A 22,067-nucleotide genomic window follows, 5' to 3' on the forward strand; every position below is an offset into this window, starting at 1 on the left:
CCCCGACCGCTCGGTGATGGAGTATGTCTTCTTGTTCTACCCAACTGTTTATTATCATTCCCCTGTCCTTCACTCTCCTCACGGAGCTGTTTTACGAAAACTTGGTCGCACAAAAATGCACATGTTGGCGAAACTAACATATCATAATAATATTTCTAGTATGAAAAATTTCATCTGCTTTCTACATAGTGAATTATGGTTTTGATGATCTTCTAATCTTAGGGTTTCTCCTTTAGTATCTCTTTAAATAGGGATAAGAGAATTGAGTGTGTTAACCTTAGATTAGGGACCATAACCCCATATATATAGGCGTTGTATATTTATAATTTGACCCTTCATCAAATTATAATTACAACCTGGTATCTACACATTTAACCCATGATTTATTTAAATACCCATTAACCCAAATTGATTGATCACTTTATACGGGTTATCCTTAAGGATAGCAATACACATTGATAAACATATGTGCCCATAAATTAGATTTAATTAGATTTAAATCCAACAATCTCTCACTTGGGCACCATATGTTTCCTTAAAGTGTGTATAACCTTATGAGCTCAAAAATTGCTATCACTGAAAAGGGTATTTCCAAACAATCTTATCCATTGAGTATATCAATATAGGATCAAAGCGGTCTTCGTCACATTTATCGTAACTAAACCCATCAATGGTCACATATACCAAAACAATCAAATGACATAGATCAATCATGGATGTGCAGCATGAAAATTACATGCAATGTGATCAGTACATATTTATTTTCAACTGGTCCTGTCTTAAACTTTAGTGAGGTCAACCTCAACATAATGTACCAGAGTGTATGAACTGAAAAACTTTATTCTGATCAGACAATACAACCTAACATAAAGCATTACAATCACTAACTCCCACTAAATCATGATATTCTCAAACAATACCACACCCATATGAACAATGTGCTCATGAAAGACCTTAGGTGGCAATCCTTTAGTAAGAGAATCAGCTATCATGGAATTTGTCCCAATGTGCTCTATGGATATCTGTCTACTCTGTACCCTTTCTTTCACAACTAGGAACTTAATGTCAATATGTTTTGACTTAGTTGAGCTCTTGTTGTTATTGGAATACATTATTGTAGATTTATCATCATAATATAATCTTAGTTGTCTTTCCATTTTTTCCAGAATGCGTAGTCCTATGATAAAATTTCATAGCCATATTCTCTAATTGGATGCCTTATAGCAAGATACAAATTTTGGTGTCATAGTGAAGGAAGCTACAAGTGTCTGTTTGACACTTTTTCATGATATAGCTTCTCCTGCTAACATATAAATGTAGCCTGATGTAGACTTTTTGCTATCTTGGCATCCAGAAAAAACAGAATCAGAATACTCAATGACCTCCAACTGTTATGATTTTCTGTATGTGAGCATATAATCTTTTATTTTTTTAATATACCTCATAACCTTTTTGACTGCTTTCTAATGATCCATACCAGGGTTGCTTAAGTATCTGCCTAACATCCCAACAATGTATGTAATATCCGGATGCGTACACACCTGAGCATACATTAGACTTCCTACACCCGAACCATAAGGAATCTTCTGTATTTTCTGAATTTTAAGGTTGTCTTTAGGGCACTGATTAAGACTGAACTTGTATCCTTTAGCAACAGGGGTGTCTCCTGATCCGCATGCATGCCAAACCTTTTAAGTACTTTATCGATATAGCTCTTTTATGATAATCCAAGTATACATTGAGAACGATCTCGATGTATCTGGATTCCTAATATAAAAGAGGCGTCCCTAAGATCTTTCATCTTAAAATTCTTTGATAGCAATCTCTTAGTTTCGTGCAACATGCCTATATCATTAGTGACAAGTAATATGTCATCGACATACAGAACCATAAAAATAAACTTACTCCCATTGTTCTTGTGATATACACATTCATCAATAATGTTCATCTCAAAACCGAACGAGATAATTATTTGTTAAAACTTATAATACCATTGACGAGCGAGATAATTATTTGTTAAAACTTATAATACCATTGACGAGGAGCTTGCTTGAGTCCATAGATGGATTTTCTTAATTTGTATTTGTTAAAACTTATAATACCATTGACGAGGAGCTTGCTTGAGTCCATAGATGGATTTTCTTAATTTACAAATCATATTCTTCGGGTCTCCTGACACAAAGTTTTCTAGTTGCACCATATAAATCATCTCATCAATGTCGCTATTGAGAAATGCAGTCTTAACATCCATCTGATGTAACTCAAGATCAAAATGAGCAACAAGTGTTATTATTGTTCTAAAAGAGTCTTTCGATGAAACCGGTGAGAAAGTCTCTATATAATCAATGCATTCCTTTTGAGTAAAGCCTTTAGCTACAAGACGTCGCTTATACCTCTCCACATTGTGGTTTGCATCCCGCTTGGTTTTGAAAATCCATTTACAACCAATTGGTTTTGCACCTTCTGGCAATGAGACAAGTTCCTAAACCTTATTATCTTGCATAGACTTATACTCTTTATTCATAGCATCCATCCACTATTAAGAGTTATAACTTTTCATGACCATCTAACATCACTCATGAACAATCTACACAAGAGAGGTCACTTTAGCAACATCTTGTTTCAATTAATCATTTGGAATGAGAGACAAAGTTTAATACATTAGTGTCATATTATTTGAATTAAATAATTAATTAGCTACCAAATTTAATTCAAATTAAATAATTTTAATTCAAATTAACTAAATTTTCATAGCTTAATTAGGGCCCCATAACTTAATTTAATTAAATTAAGCATACCAAAGATGAATCATAACGTAATAAGGTCTTAACTCAATTAATTATTTGAATAATCCAGGCCCAACACATAATAAACTGCAGGCCCAGAAATCAAATGAAATTAACTGAGAATTCAAGCAATCCTTATCTCAACCAGGCCAAAATTAAACATGGCCAAGCAATCTTTATCTCAACCAGGCCCAAATTAAACATGGCCCTTCATCTTCTTGAATTATTTGAACAATTCAAATAACCCACAACTTTAATTAAAAGGCCCATAAAACTTGATGGGCTTCGGCCTGAACTAGAGCTAGCTTTTGAAGCTCGCATGAATGTTCCCAACCGCAAGCCAAATCATCATCTTGCCCAAAATTCAAAGCTCAGCCGAATCCCGTCAAAAAATCCCAAATCCAAGCTCGTAGAACTCTCATTCAAAATCGAGATTCAACCTGAAAGCTTGCATGAGAACGAGCACGAGGCTCGTCGGATTCAAAGCCGAAGCTCGACCAAATCGAAGCTCCCCACAGCGAACATGAAGCTCACTCGACTTAAGATACGAAGGTTGAACTCGCCTACAATGAGCGTCGACTACGCCTGAGTTGAGCCGAAGCTCGCTTGAGTCGAACACGAGGTTCGACTGAGACCGAATACAAGGTTCGACTGAACTTCGAACCGAAGTTCGACTGAACTTCAAACCGAAGTTCGACTGAAGCTTCAAACACGAGGTTTGACTGGAGTTTCAAACACGAGGTTCGTCTGAAGTTCGAACACGAGGTTCAACTGAAGTTCAAATACGAGGTTCGTCAGAAGCAAACCGAAGTTCGCTGGAATAGAACCGAAGTTCGTTAGAAGCCTTCAACAAAGCTAAATCGAACACTAGGTTCGTCAGAAGCAAACCGAAGTTCGCTGAATCAAACAGAAGTTCGCCTGAAGTTCGAACCTCGATCAAATACCTCAGGTAAGCCCTCAAGCCCTAATTTCTTTCACCCCTTAAGGTTTTTTCTTGAACTGCCGCCGCCACTTATGCTCCCGCATTCTAGGGTTGAAATCCTAGGGTTCCTAATATTGTCGTCACTATCTTCATTTGACAGTGGGGCCACTGTCGATACATCGCCGGCGAGGAGCTTTGGAGAATAACGACAACCAAAAAAATATTTTTTTTGTCGATTTTGAACTCTATCCAGATCCGAAACTTGATATGTTGTACACTTTTGATCTAAATCTGAATCCATTTCAGATCCAAACATCCCGAAAAAAAATTAAACTACAAAAAAATGACCTTTACAGTTCATGAATGCAACAGATCCAAAAATCGAAAGAAAAAACCAAACAAAAAAAATGAACTTTTACTGTTCATCCGTGAACAGTTCTGAAAAATCCACAGATTAAGATAAAAAAACCTAATTTTAAATCTTAAACCCCTAAAAAATAATCACGGTGGCTTTAATACCACTTGTTGTATTTAATCGTGATTAGATCATAGAGATTAAACATCAATAAGAGCGGAAGCTATATCTGAATCCATTACTTAGATCTGAATTAGGTTTTTGATGATCTTCTAATCTTAGGGTTTCTCTTTTAGTATCTCTTTAGATGAGGATAAGAGAATTGAGTGTGTTAACCCTAGATTAGGGACCATAACCTCATATATATAGGTGTTGTACATTTATAATTTGGTCCCTCATCAAATTATAATTACAACATGGTTTCTGCACATTTAACCCATGATTTATTTAAATACCCATTAACCCAAATTGATTGATCACTTTATGCGGGTTATCCTTAAGGATAACAATACACACTGATAAAGATATGTGCCCACAAATTAGATTTAATTAGATTTAAATCCAACAGCATTATCCACATCTTCAGGTCATTTTACTTCTCCACTTAAAATATTTTGGTCCGTTTCCTTCTGCCTAAATGATAGCTGATGATATTATACTCCATACACACACCAGATTCTTACCTCATGAAAATATTAATCGGTATTATGGGGCACCTTTTCTTACTATTCAGGTGGTTAACTTTTCTAATTATTATTCTATTTTGTTGCATTATATGTGGAATTACTCAAGGACTTGCTGATTTTATTTTACGTGTGTTCGTATGAACTCTTACCTCTTATACACTTTTGATCATAGGGTCCAAATGGACGCAAAATTTAACCAGCATGTGGAAGTTTCAAATCTCTTACCTGAGAGTACTAATAAAGATTACGTGGATTTGTCTGAGAAGGATAATACTTCATCAAGCTCTAACCGTTGAGATGATGACTCAAAGCATTTCAGTATGTCGTATCATAGGACGAACCATAGTAGTATATATAGAGGATGTAATAAGTGGGGAAACACATGTAACTCATCCTGGGTATACTTATACGGTTAATTCATGTTCATCACAGGATGTAATTAAGAGGGGGTATTTCCTCAAATATTCAAACCAATGATCTCACCTATAATGCGCGTTATAATGGGCAATCGAGTGATTTAGAACCAGTAGTAGTTCCATTCACTTCTTCTACTGATAACATAGAGAGTGATGTAGCTAACATAGAGAGTGATGTAGCTAACTTGAGAACACATGAGGAGTATAGAACTGGGTATATATGCTGCTTTTGAAGTTGATCATGAGAAGCATCATTCACGCTCTTCTAGCAATCATTCAGCTTCTAGTACTGGAGATATACCTTGTCCTGCTGGTACTTATGCAAGTACATCTGACATCAACCTCCAAACAGAAGCATCTAGAGTGCCATCACCTTCAAAACTACTCTCCAAAGTTGTTAGTAAGCAAGAAAGTATCAAGAGACATCACATAAGCTGCAAAATTGGTGCATCAAAAAGCCATGTTGTTCAAGGGGTTCCCAGGGACAGTTCCTCTGGTTTCCTTGGCGTGGAGGTGGATGCTAGTTCAGCCGCAGCAGCTTCTGCTGCTGCTATGAAAGAGGCAATGGAGCAAGCTCAAGCTAGATTAAAGAGTGCAAAGGAATTAATAGAGAGAATCAGTGAAGGTTTCCTGAAGATCGACGACAGCCCTTCAAATTGTGGCGAAGGCGTTTCCTGAAGATCGATTTTGGGGAAGATGAGAAAGCAAGGAAGCGTGAGATTTTGTGGAATAAATTAGGGAAGGCAGGAGAAATATGGGGAGATTTGCTATTTTACATCTAGGTCCCTCATTTCTTATAAATTTAACCCTTCGAAAATCTGTTATTTCTATAAATGAGGGTCCATCGAATAAGAACTTGACACATGGCGACGGTGTAGGAAATTTCCTACGCTACCAGCTCACCTCCCATTCTCTCTCTCTCTCTCTCTCTCTCTCTCTCTCTCATGTGTGTGTAACCGATATGGTAAGATGGCCATTCTACACTGTTAGATTCAAATTAATGGTACACACACACACACACAAGCGATATGGTGAGATGTCGAGATAGTTTGCTTAACGTGAGATGGTCATTCTACACCGTTAGATTCAAATTAATGGTTAGATTTAAACTAATGGTTAATTAATTAAAGATATATGGCCCCCACATTTATTTAATATCCCTGCCAAATCTTCTCTAACCCTAACCCTAAACCAAACCCGAACCCTAACCCAAACCTGAGCCCGAATCTACCAACCTAGCCCTAACTGGAACCCTAACCCGAACCCTAACTCGAACCCTAACCCGAACCCGAACACGAACTCAAACCCACAAACCCTAACCCTATCTAAAGCCCTAACCTGATCCCGAACCACAACCCAACCCAAAACCAAACCTTAAAACTAACCCTAATCCGAACCCGAACCCACTAACCCTAACCCTAACCTGAACCCGAAGCCAGACCCTAACCCTTTCCCTAATCCTAATCCGAAACCAAATAAGAAAGAGAGGAAGCGGAAGAGAGGATATGGGAAATTTTAGAGAAGATTTAACAGAGAAATCAAATAAATATGGGGCCACACATCTTTAATTAATTAATCTATTAGTTCAAATCTAACCATTTTTTTGAATCTAATGTTGTAGAATGGTCATCTCATATTAAGCAAATCATCTCACATTATCGCTTATACACACACATACATATACGTATATATAGTCTCTCCCTTATAAAAAGAGCGAAGGGAAAACTTTCTGTTTTTAAAATGCCCTTCAATTTTTATTAAAATCACTAACTTACCTAGCCCAATTTCTTTTATATATTATTATTTTATTTTTCACATTCTCTTGAATTGTGAATTAATTTCGCCTTTCTCTTCATTATTACTTTCAATTTCAATATCAACTTCTCTTTCCTTTCCCCTCCTATCAATTCCTATGAATTTATTACAATTGCAACCCTAACACAAATTGCAGGGGGGGGCGGGGGGGGGGATGAAGAAATAGACATCTAGTGCACGAAACGATATTCACTGCTCTCCTCACTCCCCTCTCATCCGCCGTTGTGAAAAAATCGTCCCTCAACAAAACCCCATCGGGCCTCAGCATCGCGTATGCCATATTAATATCTGCCCACGTCGAATGAAATTCGTGCCTAGCATCGACCTCAATCAAGACCATGTACACCCCCACTCGCACATCGCAGCCAATGTCGACCCTGTAGAGAACGACATCAACATAACTCTCTCCGCCTCCCCCGCAGATAAAATGATCAACATGAATTAGTGCAGTAAGAGAGAGTCTCCTTGGTGAGATTGGGGGATGTCGCGGTTGAATTTGGTTTGGAATGATGGCCAGGCCCAGAAGTATTCGAGGTAGAGGATGGTGGTGTCGAGGAGAGATAGGTTGCGGGTGAGGGAGGCCATGTGGAGGACAGAGGCACCGAGGATGCTAGAGTAGTGTTATATGCTCTTGTACATCCAATACATTTTTATGTAATATTTTTGAATATTAGTTAAGTGTTACTGTTGCACATATTGTTTGAGTATCTTTTAATATAATTGTTATATTATCCTTAGAAATTGTTTACTTTAGATGATGCATTGTGATGATCACTTTCTTAGAGATAGATCTAATTCAGATGTTTCTTAAATTTGTAGTTAAAATTATTAATTTGATTGTTAAATTTGATTAATTATTGGTTCTTAAATTTGGAGATAGAGACTTGATTGTTAAATTAAAATTATTAATTTGATTAATTATTGGTTCTTCATATGGGGCTCAATTGGTCTTACTGATGTAATTAAAAGAGGTTTACATATAACAGAATTCTATTTTTATTTTAATTGTTATGGAAAAAATATTCTATCTTTAATTGTTATGGAAAGAATGTTCAATGTTTAAATGCAATGGAAAGAGTTTTAAACAATTAAGAATTATTTTGAAATTTAAATCTATAATGCAAGTCCAATCCTATATATAGGGTTCAGTTACAACAATAAATCACCAAATGTTGAAACCACCTTCTTGGGCCTACACATGTCTCGTTCCTCATATAATCAAATATGATCAAAGTCCAAACAACGTGAGTAGGTTCTGTAGCCAACCCGTTAGGCCGATAACTTGCTTGACTGACTAAAAATGTGGTGCTTATCGACCTACCCACCAGATCGACCTTATAAGTACTCACACTTAGCCTACCACTTCAGGTTGATAACTTGTGTGGTCGATAACCTGCGTGGTTAATAACTTGCATTAAATGCTCTAACAAAGTCATTATTGCTATAGCCCCTATAGTCTTATGATCATCAAACCCAGTCATCTCCAAATACCTACTGTCATCCCCACATTAAATACCTGGATGACTTACCCTCTTTAGCGACCGATACATGTAAGGTATCTGCTGACTCAGCTGCATATTAGGACTAGGCTAGAGTTACCTTTTTGCCTTTTCAATCTGCTATAAAAGGAAGCTATGTTGCATGGGGTAAGCTATCTGGTTTTGGCCATGCAACTCTGAACCCCTTTTCACTTTATATTTCCCCCCCTTAAGATTAATTACCGACTTGATCGTCGGAGGACCAACCAAAGAACCTAACCTCGTCCTCTCATGAGCTTTTTATGGGCAGGACACGATATCAGGCTCAAGAATCAGTCATTCAAAGAAGCTTGAGGCCCCTGATACAACTTTAATCCACATATAAGCCTCCTATTTGGTAATTGACATCAATAATTTGGTGCTCATTATGGGCCCCATCACTCTTATTCGTGCAAGATGTCTAGTTCTGAACGCCCAGGTCAGTCCGTCAACTCACTTCCTGAAGAACTGTGTGTGGGCTTTATTACTTAGGCCTAGTTGGAAGAATATACTCATAGGATCTCCCAGTCTTTTCAGTAGCAATTCACGACATTCACCAATAAGCTCATCAATCGTATTCATTCTCAACAACCCTCTTCATCAGTTGCTCCTCCGCCTTTGATACGCCAACCCTCGCCTGTTCCTCCATCCTCGACAGGTCATCCACTCATCCCTCCTCTGCCTAGGTATGCCACACAAGCCAAATAGCAAGGGGACTACATCGAATACGCCCCCCTTGCGGCAACAAACTCGCTTTGCAGCTCCTCTCCGACACTATTAATAGGCTCATATGTAGCCTTATGAAAAAAATTTAAGAAATAAAGAAATAAAAAATTGAGAACCTATAGTGCTCCCTAGTAACACGTACATAAACTCCTACATAGTAGCCTCTGTTTGTGTGAGATTCTTTACCTGTGTCGGGATGCATTATCCATGGACCACCGAGCAACGTTCCTAAGTCAGAAACGAAGAAGTCTTAAAGTTAATGTTTTGACGAGGAAACAAGAACCAAAGTAAGTGTCTTAGCAAGGTATGATCAAGTCTAAGCTCGAACTCAAGGAAACACCAAAAGACTCTGAGAATGTTCTGGAGTGGATGAAGAACTCTCTCCTGCTCTCAAAGTTCACCAAATGCCAGTTTGGTACCTTGCACAAGTGTGTCGGAGGGTATTTATAGCAGTGGGGAGCCATAACCGTCGAATAGAAGGCAAAAGACTTGATGACCACTATCTCATGTGTGCGAGACAATGTTTACTGTCTCACCTAAAGGAGACAGTGCCAGGGACTTTGTAACCGTCGTTCCACTACTTGAAGTGTGTTAAATGCCACACTTTTCGTGGGTAGTAGGCTTGCTTTCAGGGTGAAACTTCCCATTAACATTAATGAGTGTCCCTAAGCAATTATGAAACGAAGTAGACCCCACAAAACCTCACAAAACAGTCAGAAAACTTGGGAGGCTGTCTCACAATTGGTGAGATAACCATCACTGTCTCGCATACGTGAGACAGTGGAGATTGTCTCACCAACGATGAGACAACTCTAAGTCTTTTTTTGGTTTGACGTTTTGTGTTCTCCTTTGCTTCTCTTTGTGTTGGAGGGTCTTCTCTGACTTTGATGATGATATGGTGAGATAACCATCACTGTCTCGCATATGTGAGACAGTGGAGATTGTCTCACCAACGATGAGACAACTCTAAGTCTTTTTTTGGTTTGACGTTTTGTGTTCTCCTTTGCTTCTCTTTGTGTTGGAGGGTCTTCTCTAACTTTGATGATGATATTCTTCATATTCTCTCTGACTTGAGCTAAGTTTAGGACCTATAGGTAATTTTTGATGCCTATAATGCCTAGCTCGATGATGGTTCGGGGATAGACGACTGAGATGAGGTCAGAGAAGATGCGGTTGCGAAAGCCCTAGCCGCGGAGCTTGCTCCAGACATGAAGCAGATGGAGGAGGTTTCTTTGCAACATATTGTTGAGGGAAGAAGCAAGATTCGATTTGTGGAACATGAATCAATTTTTAAATTTGTCATCGTAATAATTTATATATCGATTTCAATAATTCACTTAGTTAAGAGGCGCTGATATTTCAATTGTTTGCACTCGTTTGGTAGGTGTTAGGATAAAACCCTTTATCCAAAGCACAAATGTGTAATACCAGATGGCTAACTTCTCCTAATATAGAAGATGTTTGGGACGACTTATTTTTTGGTCAGACAACTTTTAAGCTATCTTTTTTATTTCTACATGATTGGTAAAATATAAAATAAGTTAGCTTATAAGTCACGTTTTAAAAAGCTAGTATACCTCAACTTTTGAAAAACTAACTTATAAGCTCACCTAAATATGTTAAATTTGACCAAATAAATTACTATACTACCCAAATAATTGTTATAATATTCTTATCATAAAATGCAAAAGCCATTAAAAGTTGGCAAAACATATAAAGTTTTAAACAATAAGCTTTCCCAAATACCTTCATAGTCAGTATTTATGTGAAACTATAATCGAAATAAGATCTCTTAGATAGATTATCTGGTCCATCTAATTGACACGACGACCACGACCGTCATGCATGGGCATATGCATATTGTTGATTAGGGAAGCAATTGCAACTTCACAATGTCAAAACTAGATGCTATATTTTTCTATACTTGCAATTTGTCCCCCTTAGTTTTAAATTTTTTCCAGATCCACCTATGCAAACATGAATGCACTCTCCACAATAAGAGAGGCTGGATGACATTGATCTATCACAAGTAGATAACTGTCGCATTTTTGACTTGTCTTGTCACATCTATTTGATGAGTATGAGAAGCGAGAAAACAAACATGCCTAACAAGAAAATACAATAGATGAGAAATATAATAAAATAGGCTAAATAGTTTCACTCTTTTAGCACTTGTATATCTTCAATTACATTTCGTAGTATTTATATATCCTAAGTTGTTTAAAATTTGCATATTAATACCCTCTGTTTTATAAACATAAATATTTTTATTTAAAAGGTCTCGTATAACATTCATATCTTAATTTTAGAGATTTTTAATAATTAATATTTATTAAATTACTTTAATTCTATCCAAATTCTAATTTAAATGTATCCTGTCTTTGTTTTAAAAATAGAATTTGGAAAATTTTAACAATGAATTCAACAAACTTAACAATAGAAAATTATAAAATTGCCATATGAATGTTATATGAGAATTTTCGAATAAAATTTTTAAGTTACCAAAATAGAGAATATTAATGTGCTAATTTTGAACAACACAAGTATATAAAGTTTGCGAATTACAAGTGTTGGTAAGTGCTAAGAGAATGAAACTGTGAGGTATTTAAGTGCTATTTAGCAAATACTGGTTTTGCGAATAACTATTGTGACAGGGGGTCGGCTTGTAATTTTCCTCAATCCCATAAACCCTACTCTCCCCACCTTTGCTAACCCTCTACCAAAAAATCCACCGTGCTCGGCGGCAATGGGGAAGAGAATGAGACGCGGCGGCCGATCGCCAGCGTCATCCTACTCCGTCCTCAACCGCGAGGAACTCCGCGATCACATCGTCGCCGCGAAGCTCGACTCCTCCTTCGACGTCACCGCCGTCGTCAATCACCTCCGCTCCGATTATCCCCACTACTCCCGCATTAAGGTCCAGCCTTTCACACGCCTCGTCCAGGAAACCCTAGATTTCCTTCACCAAACCCAAAAATCATCTTCCTCCAATGACGACGATGAGGTCAACCGAAGCACTAAATGTAGGAACCCTAACCCTAGGAGGACCGATGAGTCGGAGAGGAGATTGCTTCGCGCTGAGGCTGAGCATGTACGGAAACAGAAGCGCAAGATCCACCAAGCTGATCCATCTGATGCCTCGACGCGCTGAGGCTGAGCATGTACGGAAACAGAAGCGCAAGATCCACCAAGCTGATCCATCTGATGCCTCGACGGCAGGCTCGACCTCGACCTATGAATCTGATGACGACGATGCCATATTCGAGGCGAAGGTCGATCCAGAATTTGACCTAATGAAGTCCATGCTGAGGGATAACTATGGCAAGAAGTCAAAACCGCAGAAAGAGGATGAAAACCTAGAAATTGAAGCTTCTGCTGGGAAGAAGAGGATGGTTATAGGTGAAAATTTAGCAAAGGTGGAGTCTTCGATGAAGGGAGGGGTAATAAGAAGGGAAGGAACTAGGTTTGAGGATCTTGGCGGGATGAAGGATGTTTTGGACGAGTTGCAGATGGAGGTGCTCGTGCCGCTTGTTCATCCGGAGCTGTTGAAGAGACTAGGAGTCCGTCCGGTTGCCGGAATTTTGCTGCACGGGCCGCCAGGTTGTGGGAAGACGAGGCTTGCGGAGGCCATTGCAAATGAGGCTGGTGTCCCCTTTCAGAAAATCTCTGCTCCTGAATTCATTTCGGGTGTCTCTGGTAAGCTCAATTTCATCTATTTTTTCTCTTCTTCTTAAGAATGCATCTAACTTGAAGGGGTCATGTTGTGATTCACTTGAAAATGATGGGGAAAGTTCATTTATATTAGGCTAAATTGTACTGAAATGCTCTAAAATTCACCGACATGCTTAAGTGACCCTTGTTTTAAAACTGAGCAGAAAAAGGCCCCAAAGTATTTAAGTATTGTAGATGAAGGCCTCATAGTTTTAAAAAATCCAGACGGTGTTAACTTTTCTCTGTGTATCCAAGACTATCACATTGTGAAACTTTTAGATACTTCAGTGTATCCAAGTGAGGCCATTTACAATCTAAGAGTATTTATATGCAATACTGGCTAAACAAGAGGGCACCAGCGTGTATGTCTCCTTATCGGTTGATATATTTTCATGAAAGATATACTTTGAATAGGCTAAACTATCATGCACGGATACACCTTTCAAATGATATTATAAAGCTATAAATCTGTTCTATAACAACATCACACATAAAGAGGATATAAGCATTGCAATAGAACAAACCAGATTTAAAAGATGAGGGTTTGAGTTTTCCAAAGCCTAATTATACCGGTTCTAACACTGAAATCATGTCAAAACAAGCATAATATAGACTTTGTTAATTGGATCCATATAGAAGTACCTTTCGATGATCAAAATACTAGCAAGATGATAGGTTTCATAAGGGTTTTTATATGAAAGGGGGTAAATTACAAATATAGAAATTACACTAATTGCATACTTTATTGACTCTAACTGCTAGAGTAAACTGCAGATTATGTGAAATGGAAATAACTGGGATCTCGGGAAACCTCGAGAGCCCTAAAGAACTTACAAACTTGGAGGGGCCTGATGCGGCAAAACTCCAACTCTTGAAAGCAAATCTAAGCTAAAAAGGATCTAATAGAAAATTTTTTAGAATGTAGGGGGCTAGGAATAATTTCCCTCCCTCTTTGTTCCTCTCTTTGTGCGTTGTTCTTCGTAAACAATCAAAAGTCGGGGCTTTATATATGCAACAAATAACAATCCTCACAAATGAAGGAAAGAGAGGGAGAGAGGAGGGAGTGGAACATGTGGCAGCCATCTGACGGTGGGCTGCCACGTGCACCACCGAGCGGGTGGGCGACGCTCCTCCACGCCTCTATTTTCGCACAAAGATCGTGGTCCCTGATCTTTAGGCTACCACCTTAGTGGGGGTTGAGCTGGCGGGAAGCGGGCGTGGCAGCGAGCTCAAGTGGAGGGCGCGACAACAGTGATGGTGGCATAGCAAGCAAGCGGGCTTTAAGGATGGCAATGAGTTCGCCGTGGAGCAAGGAGCACGATGGCGATGTTTTTGTCGCCGTCAAAGGTGTTTAGCGACAGTAATGTGCTACATGTGCAACGACAGAGGTGGCAAGCAGCAGGTGGTGACATAGAGCTCAAATGAACTTGTCATGACTTGAAAATGGTGATAGTGATGGCGGATGCCATGAGGGCCTTGTTGCTGGCTGTTGTGACAACATGGGAGGCCTCGTCAACGAGGGTCTTGGATGGTGATGAGCTCAAGAGGGCTTGCCATTGACTTCGATCGATCGACAGTGAGCTTTAGGGCTCGATTGATGTCAAGGAGGTGGTAAAGGGCCTTGTTGATGATGGCAGCACATTGACGACGAGTGTTTGAGGCTCGATTGACGACAACGCCGAAGGTGGAGTTTGAGGAGAGCTCGAACGACGATGATATGTCGACAGCAAGTGTTGAAGGCTTGATTGACAACGATGGTGATGAAACATCTATAGCGTTTTAAGGCTACATTGCAAGCGATGAGGGTACATCAATGAACTTGTTGTGCGGAGTTCATTGCTCGGCGACGATGTTGGTGAGGGTCGATAGCGTTGACAGGCTATGATAGTGATGGCAAGCCCTGTGAGGGGCGAAGTAGCGATGATGACGGTGTTTGAATGACCATGACAATGATGACATTATCCAAACGACACGTTCGAACGTCGATAGTTTCAGTGACGAGACTACGGGATAGCGTATAATGCTCCATGTACTATAGTTTGTATATGTTGATGACGTATAATTCTCCTTAGCTTTTTCACGTGTTTACAGTGCAACATCGGGTAAACAAGGGCGCACCAACGTGCAACATTTTGAAACTTTGGGGCATTTATTCAGTAGTTAAAGGATATTTATTTGCTCGGTTTTAAAATAGGGGTCACTTAAGTGCAAGGTTAGTGAAACTTGAGGGCATTTAAGTGCAATTTAGCCTTTATATTATTGGTTAACCCTATTTGGTTTAGCATATAAAAGTTCCAAAAACAGTCTCTTAGTTACCAAGTTTCTCGGCACATATTCTTATTGCCTTTGAAGGAGAAACCTTCATCTAAAGATAAGGAGTAAAAGGTCCAATTTATCAATTTTATAAAGTAGGACGCATGGCATATACATACTATTACTTCGTAGTCCCATATTTTTAGAGGAGAAAAGGCTTTCTTCTATTTGTTTACATAGTATGTTAATATCAATGTTATGATTTGAATAGATGCCTAGTGGAGTAGGCTGCCTGCTAGAGTGGGTGAATGCAAAGCACAGTCTCCTCCTATTTTCAATTAGCTTCAGGGAATAGTCATTCATATTATCAGTTAACCCAGTTTTGATTACCACATGAAGATTCCAAAACAGTGCTATAGTATCGAAGGACCTTGGCACAAATTCCTCTTGGCCCGACGGAGAAAATCTGTGCTAAGAGAAAGGAAAGTAAAATGTTCAACAGATCAAAGTGGTATAATGCCCAAGGACCTTGCAAGTTGAAGTTTTAGAAATATGCAATTTGCCATATAGGTTTGACAGAATGATGTGGAAGCAAACCATGTGTAACTGGGACAGAAGCAACACTGTGGAAGGAGACATTGGGCTTAACTGATACATGAAACTTGTCGAATAAACATTTTCGGTAGCAGTTGATCACAGTTGTAAAACTGCTCGGTTGTCTTAATGTTAAGAACAACCCCTGGAAACTGGACCGTTGCTTAATTTGGTGAGATAAAAGCATCACAATTAGAATTAAATATAAATAGCATTTTGACTTCATGATCGAAAAATTTTTGTGTTAAAATTCTATAAACAGAACATTTAACTGGTATTCCTTTTACATCAATATTTATATATATTTGCCATCTTCTAGAAAACTAAAGCTTGATTTATTTTAAATTAAGTGCCTTCTCATGATTATTATTTACAGTTTTATGGTCAGTAGCATGCTATAAGTTTGCTCATGATTATTGTAGGTGCTTCTGAAGAAACTATAAGAGACCGTTTCAAAGAGGCATACAGAACTGCTCCATCAATCATATTCATTGATGAGATAGATGCAATTGCTTCCAAGCGAGAAAACCTGCAAAGGGAGATGGAACGGCGGATAGTAACACAGCTTATGACTTGCATGGATGAATCACATCACACTCAGTCATGTGATGATTCCCAGACAGAAACATCTGAGAAGAAGCCTGGTTATGTTCTTGTAATCGGAGCAACAAACAGACCAGATGCACTTGACCAAGCTTTGAGGAGACCTGGACGGTTTGATCGTGAGATTTCTCTGGGTGTACCTGATGAAAATGCACGGCTAGAGATCCTGTCAGTTCTTACTCGGAAATGCAATCTTGAGGGTGAATTCAATCTTATGAAGATAGCAAGGGCTACTCCAGGTTTTGTGGGAGCTGATTTGAACGCACTGGTGAACAAAGCTGGCAATCTGGCAATGAGAAGAATAATGGAGAAGAGGAAATCTGGATTTCAAGAGGGAAAAACAGATGACTGGTTGCGGCAACCATTGTCCCCTGAAGAACTAGCGAGCATTAATGTTACAATGTCTGATTTTGAGGTATTGTGATCACACATCAATCTATTGTTTGTTTTCCATTGCCAAATGTCTTTTCAATATGCCATTGTGATCTGTTATATGTTCATGATGAAAGCAGCAATATTTGTGCATTTTATAACTGTTACTTAGTTGTTTGTGGAGCCATTAATGCAACAATATACAGTTAGTGTCAGAAAGATACGGTTAGAGATTAGCCTCTTGGCTCTGTAAATGCTAAAAAAAATATTGTTGCAGGTAGTTGTGTTGTGATTTATTTTAACTCTTTCACATTTGTAAAGAGCAAGACAATCTAATTTATTGTGTCAGAAAGTTAATATCGAAGGTACACCATGTGAGATATGCCAAAATTATGGTGTGTGAATACCTGCTTGAGCCAGGAATTGCTTGTCCATCTATGGGCAAAAGCATAACCGTTGTTAAGCCATTTTTAGGCCTATACTCTTTCCATGTAGTACCTAGGAGTGTTGCCGCAACTGACTTGGATCTTAGAAAATTATTTTTATACTTCTGTGGGATACTATGAGATGTCAGGAGCAAAAACTTGCAACATGTATAATATGGCTTCAGATGATCTTTGTTGATGGTGAAACTATAGCATGTGAGATAGTAGGAATTGAGACGAATAGATTACTATTGAGAATCTCTGGTCAATTATGTTACTAGTTTTTGTGGATTATATACGCCATGCATGATGCCAGATTTATTACACTCTCTGGTCAATTATGTTACTAGTTTTTGTGGATTATATACGCCATGCATGATGCCAGATTTATTACACTGTGCTGTATTGAAGTTGTGAAGCACTGTTGTAACTTGGATATGTTTTAACAAGTTAGCAACTGAAAAAATGCCTTGAGAATATATAATTATCCTGGCCTCCTGGGACTTCTGATTTAAAGCATTTATACTGGCAGCATTTGCAGCCACATATCTGTATCTAACATAGTTTGGCTTTGATTATCTAGTTAGTTCTTCAAAAGCATTCTATGTCTCTGTTCATCTCATAATTAGTGATCACAGAATTTTCAAATCGAGCTGCCCTTTTACCAAGTTCACAAGTATATGTTTGAGAGCATTCCTTTCCCATGCATAAACAATATTTGGGGTTGATACTCTTGTTTTAATATCTTTTGCAGGAAGCCACTAAAATGGTTCAACCCTCTTTAAGACGTGAAGGATTTTCCTCAATACCTAACACCAAGTGGGAGGATGTTGGTGGTCTCAACTCTTTGAGGAAAGAGTTTGATCGCCATATTGTTCAACGCATAAAGAACCCTGAGGATTATGAGGTATTCTTCTTGATTGTTCTCGTGCATTTGCAGCATGAGTTAGGTGTTGCAGTTTGCGAGATAATGCCCTTCTTTGTCAGTCCAATCAATATATTTTTTATATTTTCAAGAATAGTCGGACATCTTTGATATTTAAAACAGCAATTCTTCAGTTACATTCTGTTGTTCTTTTATCAGTGGTGGTAGACGCTCAACAGGACTACAACTGGTTCTAAACATTAAAGTAAATTTTTACATTTCATGCTCTTGACATTTCATCTATTTTGCATGCCACTTTATTTTTTGCATGTTAGTGGCAAAGCAACTTTTGTTTCTCTAAAAAGAAGCAGTTTCATATTTTAACTGTTTGCTTAGTTAGTAACTGTTTGCTTAGTTAGGTAAACTTTGTGAGTTCTTTTCGATTGCTTTGTTCTCAGAAGTACATTTCTGTATCGTACGTATCAGCTTAGACCCTGGTTACCCACACGCGGAACATGGAAGCTGGTACACTGGAACTTCTCTGCTAAAATCTCAACCTTGCAAACGGGTAAAGTGATGGGAGTGGAAGCGAGAAGAAAACTAGAAGCAAGTGAAATACTGAAAGAGGAATGAATCTTTTTAAGCATTTAATTACAGGGGTTACATTCCTCAATGTCCAATATTTAGTAATGACTGAATCCTCCTTTACATTTACAAAATTGTATAATAGTAATCACTTGAAGATTTGGTAATCACTGAGCCTTTGGGAGTTAGTATCTGCTTGATGCTTACCTTTTAAGCTTATTTTTTATGGATATCTCATATATGTGTATGTAAGTGGCTGTGTTATATGAATGAAAATTGTGTGGCAACAAATATAGCATAATCATTTTTCATTTTTTCCTATGCCCATTCTTTATATCTTAAAAGTCTTATTCTTAGCTGGAGTAGTTACTAATTGTGTCGATTCCTATTCTTAAGGAACTTGGTTTGAACCTGGAGGTTGGCTTCTTGCTTCATGGACCTCCTGGTTGTGGTAAAACATTGATTGCCAAGGCTGTTGCAAATGAGGCAGGCGCCAATTTCATACACATCAAGGTTCAATCTACTTCTCATACTGTATTTTTGTAAGGCATGCTATTCTTCTTCAGTTTCAGATGACATTATTTCTATGGATGGTCTGAAGTCTATAATGCCTCTTGTTAACCTTTTATTACATGTCAAACCTCCCTGGATTATATTCAAAATCTGCAGGGTCCTGAACTTCTGAATAAATATGTTGGAGAAAGTGAGCTGGCAGTTAGAACAGTATTTAGCCGTGCTAGAACATGCTCCCCTTGCATACTTTTCTTTGATGAGGTACATGAACTTTATTCTTAGTTTGATTGCTTCGTACTTATTTGCAATCTTCTTGTCACTTTAAGCCTCAACAACTATGTAGTGAAGTTGTCTGTAGCTAGGCCGTTTACTCAACAATTATCTTAAATATGATGTATATTATATACCAACTAGTCATGCATGAGGTCATGGTGTAAGGCCTATTGGCTATTAGGCCTGATTCTCAGGAAATGTTGCTGATTTAGTTGGATAATGTAGTCCATATTATGGTGGTCCGTAAAGAATATAGGCATATGGCATATGGAACCTAATTAAAAGTTAGCAAATTTGCCTGTGTATATTCCTCAAATGGCATTGGAGGTGAATGCTTTGACAACTATACGAGGAAAAGATGATGTCTATCCTAGAAAGTCACTTAACCAAAATATGGCTTTAAATATCAAATTATTTAGCTAATAAATACAGAGATCAAGCAAATACATTATGCATAATGCATGTGCAGTAAAATTAGCTATGCGTCCAGCTTATGGTTCAACTAAATGCTTGTGGGCACTGAGCAATATGTCTAAATTCTAATTAGTTAAAAACATAAGTCAAATATTGGAGGAGTTTAACGTCTTTAGTAGCCACGTATACTGGAAATTATTAAAGCCTGACTACAATGCCTATTCCTAAAACAATATTTCAGGTGGATGCTTTGACAACTATGCGAGGAAAAGATGGAAACTTTGGGGATCGGCTCCTCAACCAGGTTAAATTGCAAAAACAGCTGATTTCTCATATACATTGTGCATTATAGTTCAAATGATCTTTTGTTTCATCTTCTCAATGATTTGTGCTTGTTGTTGAAGTCTAGGCATTTTATCACTTTTTCTGAATTCAGACGTTATAACTGCAGCTACTCATAGAGCTAGATGGTGCAGATCAGAGGAGAGGCGTCTATGTCATTGGAGCTACAAACAGGTGAGGAGTTTATTTTTGTTTTTATTTCCCGTCCATGTGTATAATTAAAAGTTTTGCTGCTGAGCTGTTATCTAAGATGCTAGATATTTATGACAGACTGGAGGTTATGGATCCTGCTGTCTTACGACCAGGGAGATTTGGTACAATTCTTTATGTTCCTTTACCTAGCATTGAAGAGCGTGGATTGATCCTCAAAGCACTTGCTCGTAAGAAGCCTGTTGCTATTGATGTGGATTTGGATGCGTTGGGACGTTGCGAGGCATGCCATAATTTCTCTGGTGCTGATCTTTCGGCCTTGGTGAGTCTTAACATCTCTGACTATTGTTTTTTCCTCAAGCATGTGATAACCTTCTTGCTGTTGACCTTCTCTGCTGTGATGAGGCTTAACTCTGCTAGTCCTAAATCTCATGTTGATGACTCGTAATTATTTCCCCTTGTTAGTTATGTGGTGACACCACTTTCTGGAAATCCTGGATCTGACATGGGTCGAGTTTGTTTTGGATATATCCAAGTTAAAAACTATGATTTAAAAGGGTGGTTTGAGTGTCTAGTTAAAAAATGAGCAGTTCCCGAATTATACTAAACAACATAACAAAAGAAACTTAAAAAATATGATAGAAATTTAAATTCAAATAGCACATGAATCGTAAAATAATAGTGATCTCCCGTACAAGTTTCCATGCAACTTAGTCTAAATCCCAGCAACTGCTCCTACGCAATTCTTAGTAGGGTCATCTTCATCAGCCAACTCCTCGGAGACCAGTGCAGGATTGTTCAGTAAATAGTCATCAATATGTAATACTAATTGTAAAACCTGTGAAGTGTCTGCTTATTGGTTCCTTTGATCTAGCAAATTGCTTCTTGATCCTCCTGTTTTTTACATCATGTGTGCAGATGTGTGAGAACATTTCAATCCTTCTTCTAAGCATTGCACTCATTCTTTTTTGTTGTCAATCTAACCTAGTTTGAAGCAAATCATAGAAAACATGAGAGCTCTTCTAACCTTGTCTTTCTTTTGTTTGCAAACTGAATCTATATCATGCAAACTGAATCTATATCATGAATAAGTCTCCTTAAACAAGATTACACCTAATAACTTCCCGATAATGCAGTCTTCTTCAACTGTGTTTTGTTGGTTCATCCTTTGTGTTTGATATGAGCTGTCACTTCAAGCATTGAAAAGTTTCTGTGAGCATCTCCAAATAGATGACCAATATGATAACTCATCATTTTTTACTGCATTCTTTTTAAGCACAGGTTCAGTACTAGTGGTGACAATTTCAAAGCTGCTGTCTCTAGGCTTTTTCTAGTAATCGTATTAGACTGCTACTTTCCTTTTATCTTTTCTTTAAACATATTATTCCTTTTGCACCTTAACAGATGAATGAAGCTGCCATGGCTGCTTTGGAAGAGAAACAAATGACTTTGGAGGACAGCAGTTCATTTACTAGACCGTTAGTAATTGAGACATCACATTTTGAGAAAGCTCTGGTGAAGGTTGGTCCGTCTGTTTCAGAAAAGGTAAGAAATGGTGATGGTTTATTGTATCATAGAAAATGTTGGACTACTTCAAATGTGCTTGCCGCTTCGTGATCTTGCTGAAGTGTGATATAAACTAGATGAGCTTTTGTAAAATTATATCTAGTTAGAAACTTGAAAAAGATCTGAGTTTACCTTAGGTAAATTTCACAAAAACCGCCGACTTTTGGGTAGTTCTGCA

At 38.1% G+C, this 22,067-nt stretch overlaps 2 protein-coding genes and 1 pseudogene across 2 annotated transcripts in view; 2 read left to right on the forward strand and 1 right to left on the reverse strand.

The window, feature by feature from the left end:
• LOC109830349 lies at window positions 1-5,843 on the forward strand. The gene is made up of 2 exons (XM_020397599.1): window positions 1-21; window positions 4,922-5,843. Exon 2 carries the CDS (start codon window positions 5,361-5,363, stop codon window positions 5,841-5,843), a length of 483 nt encoding a protein of 160 aa, XP_020253188.1. The 5' UTR covers window positions 1-21; window positions 4,922-5,360.
• On the reverse strand, window positions 6,978-10,975 carry LOC109830358 (annotated as a pseudogene).
• The window catches only part of LOC109849043 (cell division control protein 48 homolog C-like), an 11,770-nt gene continuing 1,632 nt past the window's right edge, over window positions 11,930-22,067 (forward strand). Inside the window, exons 1-10 of the mRNA XM_020418813.1 lie at window positions 11,930-12,305; window positions 12,376-12,919; window positions 16,204-16,799; window positions 17,936-18,088; window positions 19,028-19,144; window positions 19,301-19,405; window positions 20,073-20,135; window positions 20,283-20,347; window positions 20,444-20,645; window positions 21,728-21,868. Coding sequence (XP_020274402.1) covers window positions 11,970-12,305; window positions 12,376-12,919; window positions 16,204-16,799; window positions 17,936-18,088; window positions 19,028-19,144; window positions 19,301-19,405; window positions 20,073-20,135; window positions 20,283-20,347; window positions 20,444-20,645; window positions 21,728-21,868 — 2,322 coding nt within the window. The 5' untranslated portion in view covers window positions 11,930-11,969. The remainder of the gene's footprint in view (window positions 12,306-12,375; window positions 12,920-16,203; window positions 16,800-17,935; window positions 18,089-19,027; window positions 19,145-19,300; window positions 19,406-20,072; window positions 20,136-20,282; window positions 20,348-20,443; window positions 20,646-21,727; window positions 21,869-22,067) is intronic.

This window comes from Asparagus officinalis, chromosome 1 (assembly GCF_001876935.1).
Source record: "Asparagus officinalis chromosome 1, Aspof.V1, whole genome shotgun sequence".
In the NCBI taxonomy this organism is placed as follows: Eukaryota; Viridiplantae; Streptophyta; class Magnoliopsida; order Asparagales; family Asparagaceae; genus Asparagus; species Asparagus officinalis.

Bases quoted from the DNA above. Each gene is read 5' to 3' on its own strand.
- LOC109830349 (XM_020397599.1), top strand. From the start codon at position 5,361: ATGAGGAGTATAGAACTGGGTATATATGCTGCTTTTGAAGTTGATCAT.